This window comes from Brachyistius frenatus, unplaced genomic scaffold (assembly GCF_029030835.1).
Source record: "Brachyistius frenatus isolate BFR_SWC_R1_liver_20210118 unplaced genomic scaffold, ASM2903083v1 Contig_159, whole genome shotgun sequence".
NCBI classification, from domain to species: domain Eukaryota; kingdom Metazoa; phylum Chordata; class Actinopteri; family Embiotocidae; genus Brachyistius; species Brachyistius frenatus.
Genome location: NW_027210758.1, coordinates 699,351 through 725,839, shown reverse-complemented (window position 1 = coordinate 725,839; position 26,489 = coordinate 699,351). Strand labels below are relative to the sequence as shown.

Genomic DNA, 26,489 nt, shown 5'->3' with positions numbered 1-26,489 from the left:
TGGAAACCAAACATTGTGTTCAAATCGTCAAAATGATCAGCTTTGTGTTTTTCAAACTTGTACATATTGTCGTCCCTCACAGAGTTTTTAAGTACACTGAATAGTAAAGACACAGACTTCGGCCTCTGGCAAGAAATAAAAACAATAAAAAACACTCCTAAAAAGGTACAGAGGGGTTTAAGGAAGAGAGATGAGGAGGTGAAGGAAGGTACAGTATCATCAGCGTAGAGCTTTAGTCTGAGCTGAGATTTCTAGATTTGCATCTTCCAGAGCCTGGGTAGCTCAGTCGGTAGAGCATCAGACTTTTAATCTGAGGGTCCAGGGTTCAAGTCCCTGTTCAGGCAACATATCTAACCTTTATATAAACTCTCGAGAGGAGTGGAATAGAGTACAACAAATTATTAAGACAAAAGAAAAAAATTCAAATCACAAGGCAAACAATATCTGAATATATGAAACATAGCAGGTATCATAAATATTAGAGTTAACCTGTTTGGTTTGGAGTTAATAATCACTAATTTGAAAATTTTGATTTGTTTAATATTTCTGATTTAACTCTTTAAATTCTCATTTGTGCCCTTTTTTATGTGGTTTTGAATATATTTATGCTTCAAGCCATAATTTATATACACATTTATATATAGCGCAGGAAAATTCCACAAAACAGCTTTAGTCACACATATTCAGTCATTTGTTTTTAATATTTTTTATTTTTAAGGAAACCGGTCGGTTACCTTTTCATCGAAGTCCAGAGTCCTGATCAGCATCTCCTGCAGCGTCCTCAGGACTTTGATGCACAGCTTCTCCTCCGCGGACATCAGAGCCTTGGTGTGCTGGATTAACCTACACACACACACACACACACACACACACACACACACACACACACACACACACACACACACACACACACACACACACACACACACACACACACACACACACACAGATTACCCATCATGCCTCTGTGAGCGAGCACGCAAGCTCCGTTTTTTTTTTAAAGCTTCCAGAGGACCTACTTGGAGATGAAGCCGCCGGACTCGCAGCGCTGCCGGGCGTCAGTTCCCTCCAGGAACAGCAGCTCCGGCTGGTGGAGGACGTCCACCAGCACCGACAGCTCGGCGTTCACCAGCGGCTTCAGGCGCTCCTCAAGAGTGTTGATGATGTCCTGGAAAAGAAGAAAAGAAACGCCGGTCATTGTCCTCAAATCTTTTTTGTTTTATTGATTTTGCAAATGTACCAGACAGAAAAAAAAAACCATAACAGGACTACACCCCTAGAAAGTTAGGAAATACAATACATTATATTCAACCGTGTGTCGCTTGGAGGTAACTGTGACAAACTGCCACTCAATACAGAAATTATAAATATAACAGACAAACAAACAAGTAACTGAAAAAAATGTGGTGTAAAAATTGATTCAAACAAAAACATAAAAACCCAAAACAAAGCAAACCCCGCCACAAACAAACAAACAAACAAAACAGGGCAACGAGAGGTTTTTTTCAAGAGAAGGTTTTTGTGTTGCTGTTGTTTTTGTACCTGCAGCTTCTCGATGATGTTCTTGTAGTCCCAGGGGTTGCTGGGAACCGACGGCCGGGACGAGCGCGACGAGGACTTGTAGAGCGGGTTGGAGCGCGACAGCGAGTTCAGAGCCGAGCTGGACAGCATGGAGTTGATCTGAGCCTCCAGGTCCAGAGGCAGAGAGATGGACCGGGTCTTAGCTGGGAAACAGACATGTCAGAGGTCAAAAGGTCACAGCGGTCGAAAACAGAAGGGATGCAACTTGGTTTTTGTTTTCTTTTAGATCTATCTATCTATCTATCTATCTATCTATCTATCTATCTATCTATCTATTATCTATCTACCTATCTATCTATCTATCTATCTATCTATCTATCTATCTATTATCTATCTACCTATCTATCTATCTATCTATCTATCTATCTATCTATCTATCTATCTATCTATCTATCTATTATCTATCTATCTATCTATCTATCTATCTATCTATCTATCTATCTATCTATCTATCTATCTATCTATCTATCTATCTATCTATTATCTATCTATCTATCTATCTATCTATCTATCTATCTATCTATCTATCTATCTATCTATCTATCTATCTATCTATCTATCTATCTATCTATCTATCTATCTATCTATCTATTATCTATCTAGCTAGCTAGCTACCTGACGGATGTCGGGTGGATGCAGGTGTGTCTGTTTACCCGTCAGCGCCAGCGTCCTGATGCAGGTCTCCACCTGTCCTCGGTGCTGCTGCTGCAGCCAGGGACAGTCCAGCAGGCGGACGGACGACTGCAACAGCTGAGTCACGATGGTGTGATGAGTCTGACGGAGGAAGAGGATGATGATGATGATGATGATGATGATGTTTACATCTGTTATCAAGTCAACAAACTAAAACCTGTTTCCAAAGAAAGTTGGGACAGAGGTCATGTTTACCACCGTGCTGCATCGCCTCTTGTTTTAACAACACTCTGTAAACGCTCGGCTCCAGAGAAGGCGGCGGTGTTTCTGGATCATGTTTAGATCTGTTTTTTTCTTTGCAGAGTTTTTAACCTGTATTTGTGGATGGTTTTCAGAAGTGTTCCTGAGCCCACGCAGTGATTTCCAGCTTTGAAACCTCTCCCCATCTTCACTGCTGAGAGACTCTGCCTCTCTGAAATGCTTTTTTTTTTTTTTTAATTTATACCTAATCATGTTGCTGATCGGTTGCCTTGGTAACCTCATTAGTTGTCAGATGTTCCACCAGGTATTTTTTTAATTTTTATCTTTACACAACTTTTCCAGTCTTTTGTTGACCGTGTCGCAACTTTTTTAGAGATGGTGCTGCCATCAAATTCAAAATGAGCAGATCTTTTTCATAAAACAATACAAATAAAAAAGTTGTAAGATTTGATATGTCGTCTTTGGTCTATTTTATATTAAATATGAGTTCATGTGATGTTTTTATTTACATTTTACACAGCGTCCAACTTTTTTTTTCCGGACGTATTGTTGATTTAAATCATCGTGACTTCACCTGCAGGGAGGTGCTGTTCTCAGAGAACGGGGAGCTGAAGAAGGCGTTGATGGTGTCAAAGACCACGTTGATGATGTATTTCTCCAGGATCGGGTCGGTGAGACGCTTTTCTCGTTTGTTACAAACCTGCAGAGGAAACGAGAAATCCCCCAAAATATTTACATCTAAAGTTTGCAGGTAAAATGAATCTACAAAAAGAAAGAAAAAAAATGTGCTGTTCTGGTGTTTTTCTGCTCCTTTGACCAAAATAACTTGATCATGAAGTGTGTGTGTGTGTGTGTGTGTGTGTGTGTGTGTGTGTGTGTGTGTGTGTGTGTGTGTGTGTGTGTACCCGAGCCATGTCCACTGTGAAGTCCTCGAACAGTTTCCAGATGTGGTTGGACGTGTAGATCTCCTTCATCTCCACCTCCGTGTCCACGTAACAGTGATTCACAAAGTTCACGTAGGCAACCTTCACCTGCACACACACACACACACACACACACACACACACACACACACACACACACACACACACACACACACACACACACACACACACACACAGGTTAGCTTCGTGTTCGTGCTTTCTACCTGCACACACACACACACACACACACACACACACACACACACACACACACACACACACACACACACACACACACACACACACACACACACCTCGGTGATGCAGTCCTCGTGAGTCACCACTCGGACCACGTCCTCCAGGGGCAGCAGAGACGTGCATTTGATCTCGGTGTAGACGTTCTTCCCCTCAGCGCAGGCCGCCAGCAGCTCCACCAGAGAGATGTGGTACCTGCAGAGACACCGCATCGTCTCAGCATCCGAAACTAAATCTGAGATTATTTTTGGGGGAAATCACGGGACGCTGCATCCTCCAGGTTAAAGAGGAGAGGGACCCTCCAGCTCGTTATCAGCGCCCACTTAAAAAAAAAAAATCACATGGCCATGGGTAGCTTGTACATCTGGGAAGGAAGCATTAATTCTGAATTATATATTCAGGTTTTGGAGCAACATATGCTGCCATCCAGACAATGTGTCTTTCAGGGAACATCTTTGTTTATTCCAGCAGAACAACGTCCATTCCACATTCTCCGGTGATAAACTGGCCTCCTGCAGTCCAGACCTGTCACCCATTGAAAACATCTGGAGCACCGTGACTTGATAAAATACGACAAAAGGAGACCCTGAACTGTTGAGCAGCTAAAATCCTGCATCAGGCAAGAATGGGACCACATTTCACTTTCAAAACTCCAGAAACTGGTCTCCTCAGCTCCCAAACGTTTAAAGTGTTGTTAAAAGAAGAGGTGATCTCTGCTGCCATCAAATTTAAACGAGCAGACATTTTACATAAAACGATAAAGATTTCGCAGTTTCAACATTTGATATGTTTTCCTAACTTTTATTGGGGGGGGGGGGAACGGTGGTCGTACAATACTTAGTTGCCGTGGTTACCTGAGCGGGCTGTTCTCGCCAACGCCCTCCCTGCTCTCCGCCATCAGTCCCAGCATGACGTTGAACGAAGCCTTGTCGTTGTAGAAGACGACCACGTCTTCGCCCGCGTTCGTTAACTACGAGGAGAGACTAGAAATTAAAAAAAAAAAAAACGCAAATGGCGCGGAGACATTCCGTCCCACCCGAAAGCTGTCCTGTCTCGTCCTCACCTCCGTCATGATCATGTCCTGACACTTCTTGACGTACTTGCCCTCGGCCTTGATGATGGTGTGCAGGAAGTTGAGGTACTGGACGTGGCGGCCGTGCGTGGCCAGGCAGTGGATGAAGTGCTGCAGGACGCTCTCCGAGATCTCAGTGCACAGCTGGTAGTTGTTACTGAAGATGTGCTGCACCGTCTCCGCCTCCAGCAGCTGCAGGGGAGGGGGAGGAGGTTTTTTTTTTTTACTTCCCGTCACACGGTTAACGACTCGGTGAACCGACCGAGAGCCAAGTTCTGACCCGGTGCGACGAAAAATTATGCAACAGCTTTGTTTTTAAGTTTTAAACCAGCAGAGAAAAATCCAGAATCATCAAAATTAGACAGAAAAAAACCTAAAAAAGAAACATTTGAATTGATGAATTAAGTCATTGATCATCAAAACTAATATCTGAGATCAAATAATACTTTTGAGATCTCTAAACAACTGTGGACCAAATCACCGTCAACTTTTTTTTGCTAATGTCTCAGCTGCTTCGAGAAAAAACACAAAACATTACACTGAAAAGTGAGAGGTGCTTATTTTAAAGTTTATAAATCTGCCAGCAGGTTAAAACAAAAAGTCTAAATATTAACATTTTCTTGAACTTCTAGCCGCTATAGAAACCTGACGACTCGTGAAAAGTCGCAAGTTTTGGTTTGTTTTGCTTCGTATCAGCAAAGAAAAATGTCAGAAATTTAAGTTACAGCTGCTTCAAACATCAGTTATAAGTTCGGATGAATAAATATTTAAAATATGAGCTTGAACTGTTTCGACTTGTCGTAAGTACAGATTTTAAATTTGGCGTCCCCGTCAGGACAAATGTTCACTGCTGTGAGGATAATAAATAAATGGTGTCTGTAATGAAGCCTGCAGCCTTTAGGGGGCGTCAACGTGGCTTCACGCTGTTATTTGATGATTAAATATGCGGATTAGAAGCTGATTATCGTCGCTGTGTCGCTGGACTGGCGTACCCCGGGGTTCAGGAACAGGTTCAGGTTCTTGTGCAGCAGCGTTTGGTTCTCCTGGTTCCCCATGCAGAACTTCTGCAGGAACAGGTGAGTGAACCTGATGATCTCCTGCATCTTCAGGTCGTTCTGAAATGGACGAGAGACGTTTTTCAGGAATGCACATTTGTACATTTAAGTAGCTGGAATGATGTTTTCTGAGGAAGTTAGAGGGGGAAAATTTTAAATGATTTTCATATATTTCAGGACGTCCATCTGAACTTTGAGACTCTTCATCTGGATGGCTGAAAGTAAAAACTTTTGGTATGACATAATTATTGAAATATTTCAAAACTTATAAAACTTCAAGGATCCAGAAAAACAAACATGATCAAACTTGGAATAAATTAATGTATTTCCTGCACTCTCGACTCCACTCTTGCGCCTTTATGCTTTTATTTTGGCGGTTTCCGGTCTCACCTGGTCGTAGGAGACCTGCAGCAGGTCCAGCATGACTTTATGAGCTCCCATGTTCTTCAACAGCCGCTGCTGCTTCTTCCAAACTCCACTGCTGCACATCTTGTTCAGCCTCTCCAGGATCTGCAGAGGACAGACAGGATGGACGTCTCACGGTGGATAGCGTGCTGAACGTAAGCCGTTTTTTTTGGTTTTTTTACAATTTATTTGTCTTCAACATAAAATACCTACTGCTGAACAAAACTACAATTTATTCTCCTTTTAACTAGTCAGTTCATATATCGAACTAATAAATGATGCTAAAAAAAAGGACACCAGTGGTGTCAACCTAGCTAAAGAATATCTCAAAGAATTACTGAATATTAACCAGCGGGGTTCATCAAGGCTCCATGTTGGAATCATTAATGTTTATTTTTGCCCTGTAAATGTCCCTGACATGAGAGGTAGAAGTTACTCCATTGGTTGGCCAAGTGCCTGAGAAACAAACGGATTTTTACAAATTAAAAGCCCCCTGTTTCAAATTAAAAGCCCTTCAGCGTTTTGTTCCCAGTCCAGCCAGGCGTTGACCAAGTCTCGTTTGCATACTCTACATGATTTTTTTTGCAGTTTCCAAAATGTTTACATTTATTTTAAGTGAAAATGGTCCAAGTTTGTTTTTTCCAATGTAAATCAGTATGTTCGTAAAAAGTAATTTCTTCTGAGGTTTGCTTGTGGGGTTCCCCAAGGCTCCCTGTTGGGCCCATTACTGTTGCTGTTGTTGTTTTACATATTGTTAAGAACATTTGTCAAGTTTTAAAAATGTTAAACTTCTATTTTACTTGCTGATGATCCAAGTTTATTTTGCCAGTGTCTAGAAGTATGTTCATAAAAAAAAAAAACATGGACTGTGGATTTTTCATTTCTTACTATGTAAGCCGTGTTTGTAAAATCACAAAACTGTCCTTTCATTTTCTTCCTTGTTTACATTTGGTAGATGCCGACATCCAGAGCGAGTGTGAGGAAAAAAACAATTAAGTGTAATTAATTGTGAGCAGTGTAAACCACCATGTTGAAGAGACAAAGATTTTTTTTAAAGCACCACGTGAAGCACCTCGTCGTCGGAAAGACACATCGCAGCCCCGCCCACATTGATTGATTGACAGGTGATTTGTGGGAAATGTTTGGCAGAAACACCACAGTGACGATGGAGGCAAAACAAATAAACACAAAAAAAGAAAAAACAGGAACGCGGATGGACAAGTTTTTTTCTCACCTCTTTGACTTTCTGGTAGTTCTCGTTACCCTTCTCCAGTTTCTCCTTCTTGGGCGTTGTGTCCTCTGATGCCCCCTGCAGGATGCAGAGGGTAAGACAGCATAGGCAGTTCTCTCTGGGTATGGCACCGCGTTATACACACTTAAACTGACTTTTACTTATCGCAGCGTCTGCGCGTTGTAACTAATAAACAATAAGCCCGATTAGTGATTCTTTAGTGAAGAAAGTGCTCGTTTGATTGTTTTTTTTTCGAATTGTTTGATAATGCAGGGTAAGTAGGGTAGGTAGCACTTTAGTAGCGCTTAAAATGGCACTTACTTTTAGCACTTTGTAGTTTGGCTTTCTTGAAGAAATTGTATTTTCTTGATTCTTGTTGTACTGGGTTTTGTACCCTCATGGTTGAAATGCACTTATTGTAGGTCACTTTGGATAAAAGCGTCAGCTAAATGAAATGTAATGTAAAGTGTGTATAAGAGGTACGAGAATAATAAAATAATGGTATAAAGACTTTTTTTTAAAACACCGTGCCTTTCGTGTCACCGTAAAAAAAACAAAACAAGAAAAGAAAAAGGGAAGTACGACATGCAAACAAAAGTCCCACGCCACATATGAAGCCAGGACCGTGTAGCCAGCGGAGACACCGACAAGCCCCCACACCACCGTACCAGGGAGTCCAGACCACGGGGCCAGAAGAGCAATACATATAACTTTTTGGTACTTCAGTTTCATGAGGAGCTTTGGGATCATTAATAAAAGGTCCATCATTTTTCTAGTAAATGGTTCTCGTGTCAGTTAGTTTGTCAGAGGTTACCACAGTTAGTTGTTATAAAACTAGTTTCAACAAGTTGCATCGATCACCTTTTAGTCCTGAAAAAAATATCGTAAGTCTCAGAAGGAACACAGGAAGTAGTCGTGAAGCGACATGAAACTTTCCGTCGGAAAAACACTCAGTCAAACTAAAGCAGTACGCTGACGATACCGTACTTTCCACCACCTCTTTATCCTCTTTCTTTCTTAAAACTCGTGTGTCCTTTTTTATCCTGTATAATTTTTTTTTTTTTTAGAGATATAGCCCCCGGCATATTAATATCGTAAACAGTTGCATGTCCACACACTTAGGGTGGATTTTTCATGAATACATAACACTTAGAAAAACACCAACAAAAGAGAGGGTGTTAAAACAAAAAATAATCCACGTTTCTACACACGTTTTTACCATTAACAGTTTACAAAGTGCATTAATATGTTTACCTCCCATTCACGCACACTCACACACTGACGGCAACACGGCTGACGAATACTGAAGACGAGTTGTCAATTTCAACATAAATCGAGGGGGAGCAGCTGAGCGTAATTATTATCGTATCTTAAATTGAGTTGAATTCTTGTTTGACTTCTTGTTAACATTAACATTGCACTGAAAAGATACGAAAAATTTAAGTCAGACTAAAGCTGTAGGCTGATGATACTCAACTTTTCAACACTTTCTTCCTTGAACTCGTATTTTTTTGATAACTTCCACTGTGTCCTATTTTTTTTTTTTTTTAGGAAAAATGAAATATTAAGAGTCATACACCTGTACAGGGACTTGAACCCTGGACCCTCAGATTAAAAGTCCGATGCTCTACCATCTGAGCTACACAGGCCTTAAAGTGAGGATCCGGGCCAGAAGATTCGTCGCTCTGAGCTTCAAAATGAATTGAATCTTTGTCGGTGTCGTAGGTCAGAGGAAAAAGTTAGATCGCCATGTTTCTCACCTCTCCTTTCTCCTTCTTGTCTTTCTTGTCCTTCTTCCCGTCCCCTCCTCCCAAGCTCTTCTTCTCCACCCACAGTTCGGACTTCTCCACCAGCGTCCGCAGGCGGTCCAGGTCCGCCTTAATCAGCTTGTAGTTCTCCACGTCCTGAGCCGAGATCAGCAACTGGACCTGCAGGTACGTGGAGAAAAAATAACACGGAGGATTGAAGCTGGGAGTACGTACGGGTTTTATATATTTACGTTATAGGACCGATACAGGAGATCATTCCTGCCCACTGTAATCAGACTTTACAAATAACTCACCTCTGGCCAAATCCATCCTACATCATTAACACGGTTGCATTTGTTTTTAATTTAATTTAATAAAATGTTTTATCTTATTCTATTTTATTTGTATATACAGTGCATTTAGATGTTTTCTATATTTATACCTTTAATACCTCTATTTTTATTCTGTAACTTTTATTGCTTTTGCCGTATCTTCCATGCTGCTGTAACGAAAAAAAAAATGTCCCCTTGCGTTATCAATAAAATATCTATCTATCTATTGGGCAACATTTTCCATCATAAACCTTTCAGCATATTGTTGTTCTAGTGGTCTGAGAGAACACCAGACTTCTGCACCTCCTCTGGACTCTGAGTTGAAGTTATTTATAGAGTAACATTAATCTCAGCTCAGACTAAAGCGCTACGCTGATGATACTGTACGTTCCTTCGCCTCCTCATCTCTCTTCCTTGAACCCATCTGTACCTTTTTAGGAGTGTTTTTTATTGTTTTAATTTATGTACAAGTTTGAAAAACAAAGCCGATCATTTAGACGATTTGAACATGATTTGAACACAATGTTTGGTTTCCAGACATGTCATGATAAGCATGCATGGTGTGACTAATAAGAGGTTTTAACTCACTGGATTACACGGCGAAAAGATTTCTTCTTAAGCACTTACTAAGACAGAAAGCTACAATTTGTCAAGGGAAATTGTTTTAATGTTGTAGCTGACCGGTCCAACTCTTCTCATGACTTTATAAGGTTAAGAGCAGAAAATCACCACCTGAACAGGGACTTGAACCCTGGACCCTCAGATTAAAAGTCTGATGCTCTACCGTCTGAGCTATCCAGGCTCTGACAAATGCACCTGAGCAGATTCAGAAAACCTACAACCTCCCCGAAGTTTCCCGACGCCGTCCGATCATTCGGTTTTAAGCGTGTGGGAGAAGCCTCTCTTTTTGTGTGTGTGTGTGTGTGTGTGTGTGTGTGTGTGTGTGTGTGTGTGTGTGTGTGTGTGTGTGTGTGTGTGTGTGTGTGTGTGTGTGTGTGTGTGTGTGTGTGTGTGTGTGTGTGTGTGCGTACCTGTTTGAAGGTGTGCAGCACTTCCTGCCTCTGGCTGAAGTGTCTGAAGAGCAGCTGCAGGGCTCCGGACACCAGAGGAGCGTAGTCGTGCATCGTGAGGTGGGTCAGCACACGCAGGAACATCCGACCGCCTTCGTCGTCCACCTCCAGGATGCTGTTCCCCTTCCTGACAAAAAAAATAAAATGAACACACTAAATATTCCTTTCTTCATATTAACACAACGTTTCCAGGTGCGTTAACGTGGTTATCGTTACATTATGTACGTGTCCGGTATTACATACCCGACTCCGAACATGGCCTCGGCCTGCTCTCCGATGTGCTGCAGGTTTATGGCGGCTGACAAAGGACAAAAAGGGCGAAGTTCATAAACAACAACAACAGGACTGAATTCACAGACAGGAAAGTATTTTAAGATTCTCCGCAGCCACGCGGGATGCTCATATGGTTCACTGTATGAAATGGAAGCTGCCTCTACGACTCTTATCACCCAGCATCTCTGTGCTACCTGGCGTTTCCACGACGACCGGGGCGTCTGGAGGCATCGGGAGAGGCGACAAAACACAACTTTACTAAACCCTGCAAGGTCTGTGTTCCAAGTAATTCGCACACACACACGGTCTACGTTCTACCTGTTGTTTCCACGGCGACCGGTGCGTCTGGAGGCATCGGGAGAAATAAAAAAACAACAACTTTACTGACCCTGCAGGCTGTGTGTTGAGGTAATTCACACACACACACACACACACACACACACACACACACACACACACACACACACACACACACACACACACACACACACACACACACACACACACACACACACACACACTCCTATCAGCCTGAAATATTATTTTAGAGTTTATCTCTATTCTACCTGTCGTTTCCACGGCGACCAGGGCGTCTGGAGGCATCGGGAGAAATAAAAAAAATAAAAAAACTTTAAACAAACCTGCAGAGTTTGTGTTCAAGTAATTCACACACACACTCTGACTCTACGTTTATTATCTTAAATATGATTTTATTTTGTCTATGTTCTACCTGTCGTTTCCACGGTGACCGGTGCGTCTGGAGGCATCGTGAGAAATAATTTTAAAAAAACTTTACAAAACCATGCAGGGTGTGTGCTCAGGTAATTCACACACACACACACACACACACACACACACACACACACACACACACACACACACACACACACACACACACACACACACACACACACACACACACACACTCCTATCAGCCTGAAATATTATTTCAGAGTTTGTCTACATTCTACCTGTCGTTTCCACGGGGACCAGGGCGTCTGGAGGCATCGGGAGAAATCAAAAAAATAAAACATTTACAAAACCCTGCATGGTGTGTGTTGCAGGTAATTCACACACACACACACACACACACACACACACACACACACACACACACACACACACACACACACACACACACACACACACACACACACACACACACTCTGACTCTACGTTTATTTTCAGCCTGAAATGTCACTTCACAGTTTGTCTCTATTCTACCTGTCGTTTCCACGGTAACTGGGACGTCTGGAGGCATTAAAAGAAATAAAAAAATAACTTTACAAAAACCTGCAGAGAGTGTGTTCAAGTAATTCACACACACACAAACAGTGATTATAATCTAGAAAAAAGGCAAATCAAACTTCATTTTCGACTTATCTTGTGGGAGATCTATCTGAAAACAGGCGAGTAGAACGAAGGACACCATGGACAAAAATGGACTTTGTATTTTATAAGTTGAATGGGAGTCTATTGAGACATTTTTGGAGCCCCTAGCGGCACTCAGTAGTATTGCAGTTTAAAGCATTTCCGCATCAGCCTCATTTTTCAGTCTGTGATCTGTACAATAGGAACAAAAGCTGCGAACAGAGGATTTCAACTACTTTTATGGAGGAGAAAGAAAGAACAATCACAACATCCGCTTAAGATGCATCAAGATATACATTTTTAAGACGGAAATAAACCAAACATGACACGGTGAGCAAAACTGTAAAATTGAAAAATGACATTTTTGTAGAGGATGAGAGGAAAAACTGCAATTTTGTACATCACCTGGAAACGAATCTTAAATTCAGCAGCCAAATGTCACTTTTTAATATTCTGTTTATGCAAGTTCTTTAAGTTAAAAGAGCATAAAAGTGTGTGTTTCGACCGGCTTTGTGTACCTGAGTGCTCCATGTTGGTGGTGGCATCAGCGTTAGCCATGGGATAAACCTCCACAAACTCCTTCTTGAAGACCGACAGCAGGAAGGAGATGCGGTAGTCCAGACGGACATTCAGGATGAACTGATGAAGAGGAGGGGGCGGAGTCAGTTACAATAAAAAACAAAAACATCAAATTGTAATTATTTTACTGGAGCATGTTTTTTTTGTTGTTGTAACGTTGTTTCTACAACACACTGTCGACAAAGATGTGCAGCTGGAGTGAAACCAAAATGTCTTGCTCGCCCCCTGGTGGCTGATTGTAGTACAAGCCTCCTCAATATAGCCAAAACCAAAAGTTCGAAGTTCACGTCAAATAAATGTTTTCCAAAATTTGCAAGGTCATTTTTCATTTTTGTACGATACGTTGGTCATTGTTGTCTTATCTAATTTGTTTGCGCTAGCTAGTTAACCTTAACCTAAAAGACTCACATCATTAACATGGTTAACATTATATTTATATTTATTTTTCTATAATGTGTTTATCTTAGTTACCTGTAATATCTCCAGAATCTTCAGCTTGGTGTCCATCACCGTCAGGTCCATCTTATCGATGCTATCTTTACTGCCTCTCTGTCCATCGAGCCCTGCCCCTAGCCCCGCCCCTCTGGCACCTGGGCCTCCAAATATGGACGGTTTCCTGTTGAGGACCATGGTGGACATCATCTGACCCATTCCATGTATGGAGCGCTTCACGTTCTTCCCTTCAGACGGACGAGAAGACGGTGACGTCGGTATTATTAAAACACATTAAACGGTGAGATTAAAAGAAGCGTTGACGGTCGCCCTTCACGGTAAACGAAGACTAGAGGCGAGTTCGGTGACAAGCAGTAAAAGAGCGCAACCTGATGCGTCATCGTGGAATAAGAGCCCGGCGTGTCCAGGGTTGGGTCGACAGTCGATGATGCCCAACAAGGTCCTGGTGAGTCGGAGCAGCTCAAAGAAACTGTAGAAACCAAAGTAGATCAGATGTCTCGCCAAACTCACCACCTGGAGGAGGAGCGGAGGCAGAGGAGGAGGTGATCACGGAGGAGAGGAAGAGGAAGACGGAAAGTTTGTAAACGAGGGGAGAAAGAGGACGGACCTCGTAGGTGAGTTTGTTCTTCTCCTCGTTGTGGAACGGCAGCTCCTCGTTCAGGACGTTGTTCAGGTACTCCTCCATGAACGCCATGGTGTTGGAAAAGCGGTTCTTCTTGTTGTCTCTGCTGTCGTCCATGTTGGAGTCGTAACTGAGGACGACACCGGGACAAAGTTAGCGAAAGTGAAGGAGCGCCAACCTTTGACTCAGCAAACATTGAACCAGTGTGTCAAAAACATGTAAAACAGTTTTTTAACTTATGGTTAGACTGCCTGAAAAGTTCAGACTCTGAGGCGTCGGGTCCATGACATCCTTTCTGAACCACTTTTCCTTGACCTCGATGGGAAACGTCACGAGGTCAAGGAATGACGTGAAGGAGACTTCTGAAGCACTTACTTTGACAGAAACCCACAATTTGCCAGGCAAATTGTTTTAAATGTTGTAGCTGACCGGTCCAACTCTTCTCAAGACTTTATAAGGTTAAGACCAGAAGATCATTGCCTGAACAGGGACTTGAACCCTGGACCCTCAGATTAAAAGTCTGATGCTCTACCAACTGAGCTACCCAGGCTCTTCCAAATGAAATCTAGAATTCCTAGTACATTTGGACCAAGCTTAAAGGGTGCATATTGTAGTAAAGCTGAATCTATAGCGGCATGTCGGATGGTTGGACGGAGAGCGTCAGGAACTCCTTCCTCAACAACTATTCGGAAAGATCTGTCAACCAGGACTTTCCTGAGAGGTCTAGAGAAGCGAGTCCAAAGCTGAATATAAATGGACTCTGGCCCTCTTCGACATTACCAACCATGTCGTCATCAAGACTTTATAAGGTTAAGACCATAACATTATCACCTAAACAGGGACTTGAACCCTGGACTCTCAGATTAAAAGTCTGACGCTCTACCGACTGAGCTATCCAGGCTCTGAAGGAAACACCAGTAGAATTCTGGAGTACCCGTCGCGGGTCCCGAGCTGGAATTTTATGCTCGGGCATGTTGGATGGTCGGATAGCGTCGAGAGCCTCGACAACTCTTCCATGTTTCTGACAATATCTGATCCAGCATGTGGGATTAACCATAAAAACAAGTCCTATCTAAAGGAGGACCCACTTCGCCATTCACAGGCCCAAAAGGAACTGAGACTAACATCTTCAGAAGTCTTGTGGAGTCCATTTTTCAAGGTAGTAAAGGCTGGTTTGGAAGTACAATGGAGAGCTACACAATATAATGGAGAATAATTTTAGTGTTGGAGATTGCCAGTCTGACTCCTCTTTAATGTTTATATAAAGATAACTGTTGAAGATTTGGAAGAATATTGCCTGAACAGGGACTTGAACCCTGGACCCTCAGATTAAAAGTCTGATGCTCTACCAAACTGAGCTACCCAGGCTCTGAAAACAAAGTAATTCAGTGAATCTTAGACCATTCATCTAAAGTCAAAACCCAATATTACATTTCTGGTCTGATATGTTCACCGGTCAGACAGCATCGATAACCTTCTTCCGCTTTCCGCCTTTCCAATGTTTCCGACAATATCTAAGAGTTGCGTGTTGTGGAAAACTAAAGTCTTATCCAAGTAGGATCCACCTCACAGTTCAGAGGAGCCTAAAGGATAAAGGTCACTAACGTCTGCATGGTTGGATAAGGTTGGTTAAAATCAAGAATCCTTCATACTCTTGTGTAAAGGGTCCTGAAGACACGGTAGTACTCGAAGCTTGGCTTTTTAGTATCTGACACCATTAGACATTTTGGTAACTCTTGTGGAGTCCATGCTGTTTTGACAGTCCAACAGAGAGCTGCACAACATCTGGCAGATGTCCAATCACACTCTTCCCCAAGAGATAAAGTCGTCACCAGAAGATAAGGAGGTACCATCACTTGAACCCTCATTAAAAGCTTACCCTGTGCTTCCACGCTTTTTCCCAGCAAAAAACCCCAAAAAAACCAGACAGGTGGGATTTAAAAATGTACTGACAGTTACAACTCTGTTAGAGAAGAATATTTTTCTATGGTATTAAAAGTCTACCAACTCTTTGATGGTGATGGAGGTGGGGATCTCGGTCCAGAGGCGGGCGAACTTGACAGGCGTCACCAGCTCCTGAGGGTCTCGGTCCACGTGGGCGTGCAGCATGAGGCGGCAGAAGGACGCCCGGAGGTCGAAGGGCAGCGTCTCATCCATCATGCACAGGAAGATGAGCTCCACGTCCAGCTGCTTGGAGATCTCGTCTATGGCCAGGTACTGACGGTCCAAACACATCCGGGCGAAGAGCTTCAGCTGGTACCTGAGGGGACGCCCACGGTAGGAGAGTTTGGAGTTTTTAAGTCCTGATTCTTGGGGGGCGATTAACAAAATAACGGAGGAGTTTTTCTGCGTCTACCTGTAGTAGGTGAGGACGTTCTCGTCGTGAGCGTTTCCTTGTCTCGCCTCCTGAGCCAGCTGTCTGATGCCCTTCTCCTGTTTCTCGTTGGTCTTATCGGTCCACACCAGCCACACCTGCAGCACAAGAGACCAGGTCACGTGACCTCAAAGGTAGGAGCAAGGGGAAGGCAGTTTCCTAATTCCTGTCCGCCTACATAAAGATGAATTGTCGTTAATATTTCGGAGAAAACATGGTTTTGAAAGACAAAAACAAACGCCGACCGACCTCATCGTCATCTCCGTAGTCATCCATCCCCAAGTATTCTCCCTGAACGCCACCGTGGGGCACCTCTCTCGGCACGCGACGCCTTGAGAGAACAAAACGGAAACTATTTCAACATTGAAAAGCAAAACTTATAGACCCTGAGGAAAAAGATCGTAGCTAGAGATCATGCTAATGCTAACCGATCTCGAACCTCTAACCACAATGTTTAATCCAGTTAGGCAGAACGATTTTGATTTTGCAGGTGCAGATAATATTGTTTTTGAATTCCCGCCTCACTCCGTCTTGATGAGGATGTCCTGGTTCTTGGGCTCCAGCACACATTTGCAGATGAGCTCCTGCGTGACGGGGATGGCCACGTTGTTGGACACGCACAGGTCTGACAGGTAGTCCAGAAACCTGCACGAAGACACAATCAGACACCGAGGAACGAGGGAAAAAAAAACACACCAATGTGAGATATCGCAAACAGCAGGGGGCGACTCTCTGCAGAGAAGTTGAAAGGAGGTCTATGGAGCCGGAGGCTTTTTGGAGACGACCTGTAGTGGCCCTCTAACGACGTGTAGTTTGACGGAGAGCGGACCGGAGAACCTCTCCGAGCGTACCTGGGCTCTCGGTTCTTGCGGACCAGGCTGACGAAGGTCTCCACCTCGGTCTTGGTGATGTGCTTCTCCAGCAGCTTGCGATTGTTGTGCAGCAGCGCGGTGATGGTGTCCTCAGCCAGGATGTCGTAGCCGATCTGTCCCTGCATCACGCCGAACTGCTTGGCGATGTGTTCCTGGGGGCGGAGCCAGAGAGAGAGAGTTCAAACAACCAATCGTCATCTTTATTCTCTTTGAATTTCGTTCAATCGGGTAAAAAGACAAATATCGTCTTCATCCTCCTCCTCCTCCTCCTCACCTGGTTCTTGCGGTAGTCCTCCTGCGAGTGTCTCAGGACTCGGTAGGAGAGCCTGAACATGTACTGGTACGGAGCGTTCTTCTGGTCGGCCAGCTCCTCCAGACGCAGCAGAGGCCCCTCCCCCCCGCTGCGGTCTTTAAAGGGCGCCTTGATGATGCCGAAGATCTGAGCGACCAATCACGGACAGGCAGGGTCAGTCAGGCAGAGAATCAACACGTACAATGATGTGACGTTCGGACCGGGAGATCAAAAGGTTTTCTACATTATAGAACGAAATGTGAAGCCACTTTCTGTTTCCCTTTGACCTCTTGACCTCTTGTGCGTTTTCTCACCTGTTTGAGGATGTTCTGCTCCCTCATCAGCTTCTGTCTCTCCCGGTTGGCTTTCGTCATGACGATGTCCAGGACCGGCTGCCCGCTGTTGATGACGTCGGCCACGAAGAAGACGACGTCCTCCAGCAGCTTGATGGCGAACCTGCGGGACAGAGAGAGAGAGAGACACACGTCTCTTTGAGTATCGAGCCGTCCTCGGCGCGTCTCGCCGTCCCGTCCGTCGCACCCGTCTCCGTACCTGCGGTCGTTCTGGCTGATGAATCCCTGGTTGAACTGGTCCACCACGGTGCCCAGCATGGCGCTGGCGTCGTTGGCGAAGTCCAGGTCTCTGATCTCCATCACGGGAACCGAGACGATGGCGAACGCCTCCTTGTCCTCTTTGGTGGGACACGTCCCCAACTGGAGGACAAAGGAACACGTCAAATTGTGAAATATGAGGTTTTTATTTGGCTGCAATTATAGTTTAAAGGTTTTTTTTCAAAAATGTGTTTTTGGTTGAATTTTTTTTTATATATATAAATATTGACATCAGTCAAATCATATTTAATAAAAAAGTTTTACATGAAGTCAAACTGTATTAAAAAGTAACATCCAGATCAGCCTTTTCATTTATCTCACATTTGTTGGAATTCAATTTATCAATTTTATTCTAATATTTTATCACCTACCAACTTTATCAATGTCAGCTTTAATTTGACTAAATTAAAATATAAAAGTGAAGCTGTGTATTATTCGTGTCAGAATGACACCTGAGTTCACCAATGTTTTATATTTATGCTCAAACTGGGTTTTACATCTTTAGTTTAAAGCAACAGATCAATCAGCCAATCAGACCAATTAATCAATCAGCCAATCAACAGTAAAACAACCTGGCAACTATTTTAATAACTGATGAATGTTTCTGACAGTTTTTAAGCCACAGTTCCAAAAAAGATTAAAAATAATTAATAATGATTATTTTCACTATCGATCACTACTGTTCAGTTTCTTGATTAGTTCCTAAATCATGCGATCAATAAATCATCAGAAATCAGGGAAAAATTTCATCACAATTTTCACAGATTTTAAAAACATGAAAAAAACTACGAAATATTTTTTCTTTTGTTTTCTTGAAAAATGTTTTAATGATTCAAAAAGTTTGATAATAACTTTTCTTTAGCTTTAATAATCAATAAGACCTCACCATGAGTCTGATCGGTCGCTCCTCGTCGATGTCGATCGGGACGTTGGTGCTCTGGATCCACGTGTTGGTGCACAGGTGTCTCAGACGGACGTACGAGTTTCTGAAAGACAAGACGGACCGTCGACTTTGTTTACGTCGGTCTGAACCCCTCGTTAAACTTCTAACCGTCAACCGCTCACGCGTGTTGGCTTTTATTGTGAAGGGTCGGCAGGAAGCGAAGGCCCCTCACCTCGGCACGAAGGAGTCGGTCTTCTGCAGCGTGGTCGGGTCGAGCTCGAACAGCGAGGCGATGTCGTTCCCGTGAGGCACCGCCACCAGCTTGTACTTGATCCTCTCGCCGTGGGAACGCTTGTTGTTGCGGTTACCGTCCATCTGCAGGGAGGAGGTCAGAGGTCGGGAGGAGGAGGTGAAAAGGACCGCTCCAGAGAGGGGTGAGGTCTCCATGTTCGTGCACATACATGACTCTTATTTTGAAGATATTCTGTTGATTAAAAAGACGGCGACTCACCGACGACGTCAGGTCCACGGTGTCTCCTTTATAACCCGGATTCTCCTGCAAACAATGAAGAAGAAATAAAATCCAATATTTGATAAGTATATAAATGACAGAGCAGCTCTTCATGTTCATCACATTCATTCCTTCATCGGCCATCCATCGTCGTTGCCGTGGTTACCTCGGCAGCCAGGTAGTTGCCGGTGGCCAGGTGTTTGAAGCGGTACAGGCTGTTCCAGTGTCCCGCCCCCCCGCGGCACGGGTCATGATGGACAACCTGACGGACCAATCGGCACGCAGAGAGAGAGTTCAGAGGAAGAACAAACAATCTGTGTTTGTTTGTGTGTTTGTTTGTTTGGTTTTGTATGTTTGTTTGTAAATCTTTTTGTGTGTTTGTTTGTTTTAATATGTTTGTGTCCTTTTGTGTATATTTTTTGTTGTTGTGTATATGTTTGCATATGTTTGTTTCTGTGAGTATTTGTATGTTTGTGTCTGTTTGTCTTTTCACGTTTGTTTGTGTATATTTGTGTCTATTTGAAACAAATATACGTTTTTTGTTTGTGTTGGTTTGTATGTTGGAATATGTTTGTTTGTGAATTTTTGCATTAGTTTGTGTGTAATTTTTTGTGTTTGTATGTTTGCTTGTTTGTTTGTGTGTATCTGTGTGTGTTTGTTTGTGTTTGTTTGTGTGCGTACCTCGACCTCCCACAGAGCGTTGGAGCTGGTCGCCGACGTCGCCGACTGTCTCAGCGTTGTTCTCAGGAAAACGTGAAGTTTAGTTTTGTACTCGTCGCAGGTCAGAAACTTCTCCTGCTCGGCGTGAAACAAACGCACCACGTCGCCCTGGGAGACGGAGGGGAGGGGGCGGAGTCACAGGATGGGTTAAAGGACAGTTACGCAGTTTTCGTTCATCTCGGGACGATGTTGTCATGAAACTTTCTGTTAGAAATCATCTTTGATAACGAGTCAAATAAAAAGACATAAATTACAACTCCCAGAATGCATTTCAGCACCAAGCATGTGATCACGGAGGTTTATGCTTTCTTATACGTCTTAATTATCTCTGAGAGATGGAAAAAGTCGAGTAAATAAATAAATATCAAAATAAAACACCAGTTATTAGATTATTATTATTATTATTATTATTATTTTTAATAAACGGACTGCGAGGAGATGAACTCACTCCTTTGAGGACTTCCTCTCGGTGGTCACTGAACATCATGAACAGGTTGATCTTCCAGCTGGTGTTGCAGTTCACCGAGTTCACCTGCAGGGGGAGGAAGAGGCACGTCAGGAGTCGGTGAGGAAGGTAATCAGAGGCATCATCACCATCCTCAGTCCGTCCATCAGTCCGTCTTCAGTCCGTCTCACCTCTTTGCAGCCCGGATGGTCGGTCAGCTCGTAATTGGAGGCGTGAAGCGGCTGACCGGCGTTCACCGGGTTGAGGATCACTTTGTCCCCAACGACCACCTGGAATAGAGACGGGACACTCTGAGAGGACAGAGAGACTCTGAGAGGACAGACATACTCTGAGAGGACAGAAATACTCTGAGAGGACAGAGAGACTCTAAGGGACTCTGAGAGGACTCATGTTGTCGCCGTGTCTCTTAGCATGACGGACCGTGTGTACTCACGTTGTCTCCGTTGGCGCGCAGCTTCCAGAAGGGCTGGATGAAGAGCCAGGAGCCCTCGTTGCCCGTCCCGTCCAGCGTCACCCGCATGGCGTTCTTCTCCAGCAGCGCCGGCAGACGTTTGTTCACCGTCAGGTATTTATTACTCTTCATGTGCAGCAGCTGGAGACAGAAACCAAACAGCATCCATCATTGAAACCATGACGATACGACGTCCCCGCCCACCTCATAGAGGGACTATTTTCAGATGGACCGCCAGAAAACTAATAAGAAGGAGTGACTTTAGCTAACAACACCGAGATAACTGATGGACACATTTTATTCACTTTGGATTTGATGAGAGAAGTTGAATGGGAGTCTATGGAGCCGGAGGCTTTTTGGAGCCGACCTCTAGTGGCACTCGCTGGTATTGCAGCTGAAGACACTTCTGCAATCGGCCTAATTTTTCAGACCTGGAAGCTACGAACACTTTTATATTCAGTCTGTGTGTTTAAACACATCTTTGGGTCACAATGTTACAAAACACTTTTTAAATCAGAGAGATTTACATCTTTAATGCTTCAATGAAGAAAATATCATCTTTATTCTCTCTGGGTTTAAACTTCTGAAAGTTTAAACAGACATGGGTTGTTCTGCAAAATAATGGTGAGCTACTATCCCCACCTTCAACACACACACACACACACACACACACACACACACACACACACACACACACACACACACACACACACACACACACACACACACACACACACGTTTCTCCCACAGAAATCCTTATCTCAACAACTTGACTCAGTTTCATTCATCAAATACCACACCCAACCTGTGTGTGTGTGTGTGTGTGTGTGTGTGTGTGTGTGTGTGTGTGTGTGTGTGTGTGTGTGTGTGTGTATTATGATGAAAAGTCTATATAGGTCAATATTGACACGAAGCGTGTCAGCACACAGAGAGAGGCGTCAGGATGGTGCGTGTGCATGTGTGTGTGTCCGTGTGATACTGTCAATGATCACGTAATGCATCAGCGCAGTTGTAAAAACAGGAGGGCGTGTGAGTCACCCGGTTGTCATGACGACAGTCGCGTTCCTGTTACATGAAGAGTACAAACAGAGGTTTCACCGAACACACGCCGACGTGTTCCGACGTGTTCAGACGTGTGCGTGTCGTCTAACCCGCGAACACGTCTGCAGGGAGCCGAAGGCGTCGATTTCACCCGCAGTAACAGTTCCCGACCATTCGGGGGCAGCAGAGAGGAGCGCCGACCTGCAATGTCATCAGCTGCTCAGGCCAGATCGGCGAAGGATGACGAGGCTAAGTCATCCGCCGACACATCAAAAGTTTTGTTTTACTTCGTAAAGTTTGTGCACGACAAAACGGTAACGATAAGATTTTATTTTTACGTATCTTCTAACTGTGGATTTACGTTTTTTTTTGTTTTTTTTATCCCGCTGAAACTTTTTCTTTGCTTTAAAGTAAAACCTAAACAACGCGATGAAAAGAGCAGCAAAAAAATACAAATAAAATGAAAAGGACGCACGTTAAAATGCTAACGCGAATAAATACGAACCGTTAAAAGTTGTTGTTTTAAAAGAAAAGTTGTTTTCCGTCTCTGCAGTCGTTTCGGGGAAATTTTGTGTCTTTGCGATCGTTTGTTGCCGTTACGAGCGTCTTTGTCGTTGTTTCTTTAGTATTTATATTTACGTGTGTGACAACTTCCTGCAAATGTTTCAGAATAAAAGCCTTGCGAGGCCACGGAGGGGTTTTGTTTGTATCAACAGCTTAATGCGTTAACTTTAACAGGGCAAACAGGAGCGGATACAAAAGAAAAAACATTTCATTTTTCGTACTTGGAGGGGAAAAAAAAGGGGCGGAGCTTTTGTTTCCGGTGCTCCACCAGCTCGACACCTACGGTTCATTTACGAATCAACGCCCGGCTCCCTGTTTCAGATCGCCGGTGTGACATCATCAGGTGAGAACCAATCAGGTGAGTTTACCTGCATGACGGTTCCGTACTTGACGACATCTCCGTGGACTTTCTTGTTCTCCGTCTCGTTCTGCTTCTGCTCCAAGTTGGACGCATGCTGCGACACACACACACACACACACACACACACACACACACACACACACACACACACACACACACACACACACACACACACACACACACACACAGTTCACTGTGATTAATTATGCTGATTAAGTAAAGTTCTGCTGGACTCTGAGCCTCAGAAACCTTCCAGAACCATCAGGCGCTCGTTACCTGCAGCTTCTGCAGCAGAACCACGTCGGCGATCTTGTCCTTCTCGTGTTTGGCCTGTTTTGCCTTCCAGAACTGCTTCTGAGCCGAGTAGCGGCTCATCGGACAAACCTTGAAGAGGCAGTCTGCGTGGGAGAGAAACGCTGACTCAGGACAAACGCTTCAAACACTTGAATGGATCTCGTCGAAAAAAATAAACTTAACAATGAAACAGTTCCGTTATCATTTGTGACGTCTCACTGCGCTCTCATTGGCTCCGTCTTTGCTACTTCGGAGCAGGTTTGGAAGCAGGAAGTGACCATATTTGGACAAGCTGGGGGAGGAGCTAAGCGGGGGGATGTGACTGATCTACGTCCCGCCCACCGATAGCTGTAACCTGACTGCACCACAGGCCTGTCAATCAAACAAGACACGCCCCCCCAAAACAGGTCTTCTTGAATCTTCTTTTCTAATGAATGAGGGATTATTTTCAGATGGACCTCCAGAAAACTAATAAGAAGGATCGACTTTAGCTAACAACACCGAGATAACTGATGGACACATTTTATTCACTTTGGATTTGATGAGAGAAGTTGAATGGGAGTCTATGGAGCCGGAGGCTTTTTGGAGCCGACCTCTAGTGGCACTCGGTGGTATTGCAGCTGAAGACACTTCTGCAATCGGCCTAATTTTTCAGACCCGGAAGCTACGAACACTTTTATATCCAGTCTGTGGTTCAAAAACATTTGCTTCTTTAATTACAGTGAAAACAGGATGTGATGAGTTCGAGGTGGAGGAACGAGCAACGTTCAGAAAACACAAAACATAAGTCGGAGTGAAAGGATGAAAGGAGGTAAATATTGACCGTCCTCCATCAGATCCTGGATGTTTTGACACTGTTTCAACTGATGTGTTTGGAGAGCAAACAGAAGCGATTTGGAGTCGTGGAGGCAGATTAACTTGAACATAAAGACTCAACCACAAAACCATATTCTAATGTGAGTAAACAGTGACAATTTATTTACAATATTTATCTTTTGTAACTTCTTAAAACTATCAGAAAGTGTTCATGAACCACAGACTGAATATAAAAGTTGTAGCTTCCGGTCTGAAAATTGCAGAAGTGTCCTAAAGTTGCAATACCAGCGAGTGCCACTAGAGGTCGGCTCCAAAAAGCCTCCGGCTCCATAGACTCCCATTCAACTTCTCTCATCAAATCCAAAGTAAATAAAATGTGTCCATCAGTTATCTCGGTGTTGTTAGCTAAAGTCACTCCTTCTTATTAGTTTTCTGGAGGTCCATCTGAAAATAATCCCTCATTCATTAGAAAAGAAGATTCAAAAATAAGTTTTTTTCTGGTATCGTCATGGTTTCCAATCAGATCAGTCAGATCCACCGTTTATCTCCTCGTCCTCCCAGCTCGTCCAAATATGGTCACTTCCTGACGGAATCTGAACTGGAGCCTTCGTAACGTTCACAAACCGACGGGTGACGTCACCGCTGGATGCTGATTGGTTCAGGGACCGACAGGTTCAAGTTTGCTGGTTTTTTTTTTAAAAAGACTTTAATCGTGAAAACGACGCCCGATGGGACATTTTGATCGACCGATCGTCGCACCGAGGAGCTTCTCGTCCGTTCCAGATTTAAAGTTCGAGCCGTCCGTCACTGATCTACTTCTAAACTGGTTCACGGATCGACCTCCAAACTGACGGAGACGTCATGGAGCAGCTGGAGGACGACGTCTCCGAGGGACGGAGCTGGACGCACATCACTGACGCCTCATCTATATTTCATCCAGTTCACTGCACGGCTGCTCCGACCAGAACCGGGACCAGAACACACACACACACACACACACACACACACACACACACACACACACACACACACACACACACACACACACACACACACACACCTCTGAACTTCTTCGGAGGATTCTCCAGATCTCCAGCCGCCGGTTCCACGACACATCGGTCGTCCACCAACCTGCGGACACACAAGAGAGGAAACTAACCAGGTGACCATGAGAAGGGGGCGGGGCTAGACCAGGAACCTGTTAAATCCACTGACACCTTAAACTGATAATTATACAAGTGTTTAATGGAGATTAAATTAAATTAAATTAAATTAAAAGGAGACGTGTTGAATTGAGTTTCCTGTTTTTTAATGTCTCTAATTAAAGAGTTTATTTTGAAGTTCATTGATTTAATGAGGTTGTTATTTTTGGTATTATTTTCTATAATAACTCTTGGATGTCGTCAGACTCTCCCGATGACACTCGGAGGATCTCTGGAGTTTTGACTTTATAAGACCAAACAGCTGCGTCTGTCCGTCTTTCTACTTTTGGAGGTTTTACAGTAAAATGTGACTATTTAAGGAGGCGGCGATCCGACCGGCCGCACACACGTGTGTGTGTGTGTGTGTGTGTGTGTGTGTGTGTGTGTGTGTGTGTGTGTGTGTGTGTGATCATTAGGGAAAATCTCTGCTACCGCCAGTGTTTAGGAAACACAGCAGACAGACACACACACACACCATCCTGTTTCCACCACTTCAGAGGACATGACATCGACTGAACGTATCTTCACCTGAACATCAAACCAGGTTTCATAATTCATCTTTGGACGTTTATTAATGTCCCCATAAGGATGTCAGGTCCCCACAATGTGAGGAAAACAAGAACACACGCACATACACACACAGTGTTTTCAGACAGCCTGAAGCCTGCAGGATTACCTGTTCATTCAGACACTGTGTGTGTGTGTGTGTGTGTGTGTGTGTGTGTGTGTGTGTGTGTGTGTGTGTGTGTGTGTGTGTGTGTGTGTGTGTGTGTGTGTGTGTGTGTGTGTGTGTGTGTGTGTTACACTGTCGGGGTTTTCAACTCCTTTATGGTAACACAAAGCAAAGTCCCCAAAATGTTCTTCACTACATTTAAAGATTAGTTTAAATCTGAAGTGATGAAAACAGGAATGTGTGTGTGTGTGTGTGTGTGTGTGTGTGTGTGTGTGTGTGTGTGTGTGTGTGTGTGTGTGTGTGTGTGTGTGTGTGTTCTTAGGACTCCGACGATCCTCCACCTGAACCGAAGCCGCAAAGAAAAAAGTAAAGTCACCGTGAAGTCGACAGCCTTTCAAAATAATTGTTTAATATTGATATTAATAATATGATCACGCAACTGCTTTGGAGTTATAATATAAGATGAATTCAGTGCGTACATGAGGGTTTGTTTT

General features: G+C 43.7%; 1 protein-coding gene and 6 non-coding genes across 8 annotated transcripts in view; 1 reads left to right on the top strand and 6 right to left on the bottom strand.

Annotated features, from left to right (window-relative positions):
- itpr3 (inositol 1,4,5-trisphosphate receptor, type 3) overlaps positions 1-26,489 on the bottom strand; it is a 43,785-nt gene that overhangs the window by 11,986 nt on the left and 5,310 nt on the right. Inside the window, exons 2-45 of one of the 2 annotated variants that reach the window (XM_069716544.1) lie at positions 25,181-25,251; positions 23,287-23,408; positions 23,018-23,104; positions 21,027-21,185; positions 20,764-20,862; positions 20,576-20,659; positions 20,089-20,235; positions 19,574-19,669; positions 19,408-19,452; positions 19,129-19,271; positions 18,900-18,999; positions 17,955-18,115; positions 17,717-17,858; positions 17,385-17,549; positions 17,090-17,262; positions 16,764-16,883; positions 16,488-16,569; positions 16,221-16,336; positions 15,873-16,124; positions 13,850-13,994; positions 13,611-13,755; positions 13,261-13,469; positions 12,729-12,849; positions 12,064-12,090; positions 11,811-11,837; positions 11,570-11,596; positions 11,406-11,432; positions 11,158-11,184; positions 11,034-11,060; positions 10,810-10,864; positions 10,528-10,693; positions 9,177-9,344; positions 7,420-7,494; positions 6,171-6,290; positions 5,718-5,840; positions 4,717-4,917; positions 4,508-4,623; positions 3,713-3,848; positions 3,381-3,506; positions 3,050-3,175; positions 2,235-2,355; positions 1,543-1,724; positions 1,020-1,168; positions 735-843 (exon numbers count right to left, since the gene is read on the bottom strand). In XM_069716544.1, coding sequence (XP_069572645.1) covers positions 735-843; positions 1,020-1,168; positions 1,543-1,724; positions 2,235-2,355; positions 3,050-3,175; positions 3,381-3,506; positions 3,713-3,848; positions 4,508-4,623; positions 4,717-4,917; positions 5,718-5,840; positions 6,171-6,290; positions 7,420-7,494; positions 9,177-9,344; positions 10,528-10,693; positions 10,810-10,864; positions 11,034-11,060; positions 11,158-11,184; positions 11,406-11,432; positions 11,570-11,596; positions 11,811-11,837; positions 12,064-12,090; positions 12,729-12,849; positions 13,261-13,469; positions 13,611-13,755; positions 13,850-13,994; positions 15,873-16,124; positions 16,221-16,336; positions 16,488-16,569; positions 16,764-16,883; positions 17,090-17,262; positions 17,385-17,549; positions 17,717-17,858; positions 17,955-18,115; positions 18,900-18,999; positions 19,129-19,271; positions 19,408-19,452; positions 19,574-19,669; positions 20,089-20,235; positions 20,576-20,659; positions 20,764-20,862; positions 21,027-21,185; positions 23,018-23,104; positions 23,287-23,408; positions 25,181-25,251 — 5,119 coding nt within the window. The remainder of the gene's footprint in view (positions 1-734; positions 844-1,019; positions 1,169-1,542; positions 1,725-2,234; positions 2,356-3,049; positions 3,176-3,380; positions 3,507-3,712; positions 3,849-4,507; positions 4,624-4,716; positions 4,918-5,717; positions 5,841-6,170; positions 6,291-7,419; positions 7,495-9,176; positions 9,345-10,527; positions 10,694-10,809; positions 10,865-11,033; positions 11,061-11,157; positions 11,185-11,405; positions 11,433-11,569; positions 11,597-11,810; positions 11,838-12,063; positions 12,091-12,728; positions 12,850-13,260; positions 13,470-13,610; positions 13,756-13,849; positions 13,995-15,872; positions 16,125-16,220; positions 16,337-16,487; positions 16,570-16,763; positions 16,884-17,089; positions 17,263-17,384; positions 17,550-17,716; positions 17,859-17,954; positions 18,116-18,899; positions 19,000-19,128; positions 19,272-19,407; positions 19,453-19,573; positions 19,670-20,088; positions 20,236-20,575; positions 20,660-20,763; positions 20,863-21,026; positions 21,186-23,017; positions 23,105-23,286; positions 23,409-25,180; positions 25,252-26,489) is intronic. The other variant, XM_069716545.1, reaches the window with a different exon arrangement.
- trnak-uuu (transfer RNA lysine (anticodon UUU)) lies at positions 272-344 on the top strand. Its single transcript has one exon. It is a non-coding gene; the product is annotated as a tRNA-Lys (tRNA).
- On the bottom strand, positions 8,993-9,065 carry trnak-uuu (transfer RNA lysine (anticodon UUU)). Its single transcript has one exon. It is a non-coding gene; the product is annotated as a tRNA-Lys (tRNA).
- Positions 10,226-10,298, bottom strand: trnak-uuu (transfer RNA lysine (anticodon UUU)). The gene has a single exon. It is a non-coding gene; the product is annotated as a tRNA-Lys (tRNA).
- Positions 14,342-14,414, bottom strand: trnak-uuu (transfer RNA lysine (anticodon UUU)). Its single transcript has one exon. It is a non-coding gene; the product is annotated as a tRNA-Lys (tRNA).
- Positions 14,693-14,765, bottom strand: trnak-uuu (transfer RNA lysine (anticodon UUU)). The gene has a single exon. It is a non-coding gene; the product is annotated as a tRNA-Lys (tRNA).
- On the bottom strand, positions 15,159-15,232 carry trnak-uuu (transfer RNA lysine (anticodon UUU)). The gene has a single exon. It is a non-coding gene; the product is annotated as a tRNA-Lys (tRNA).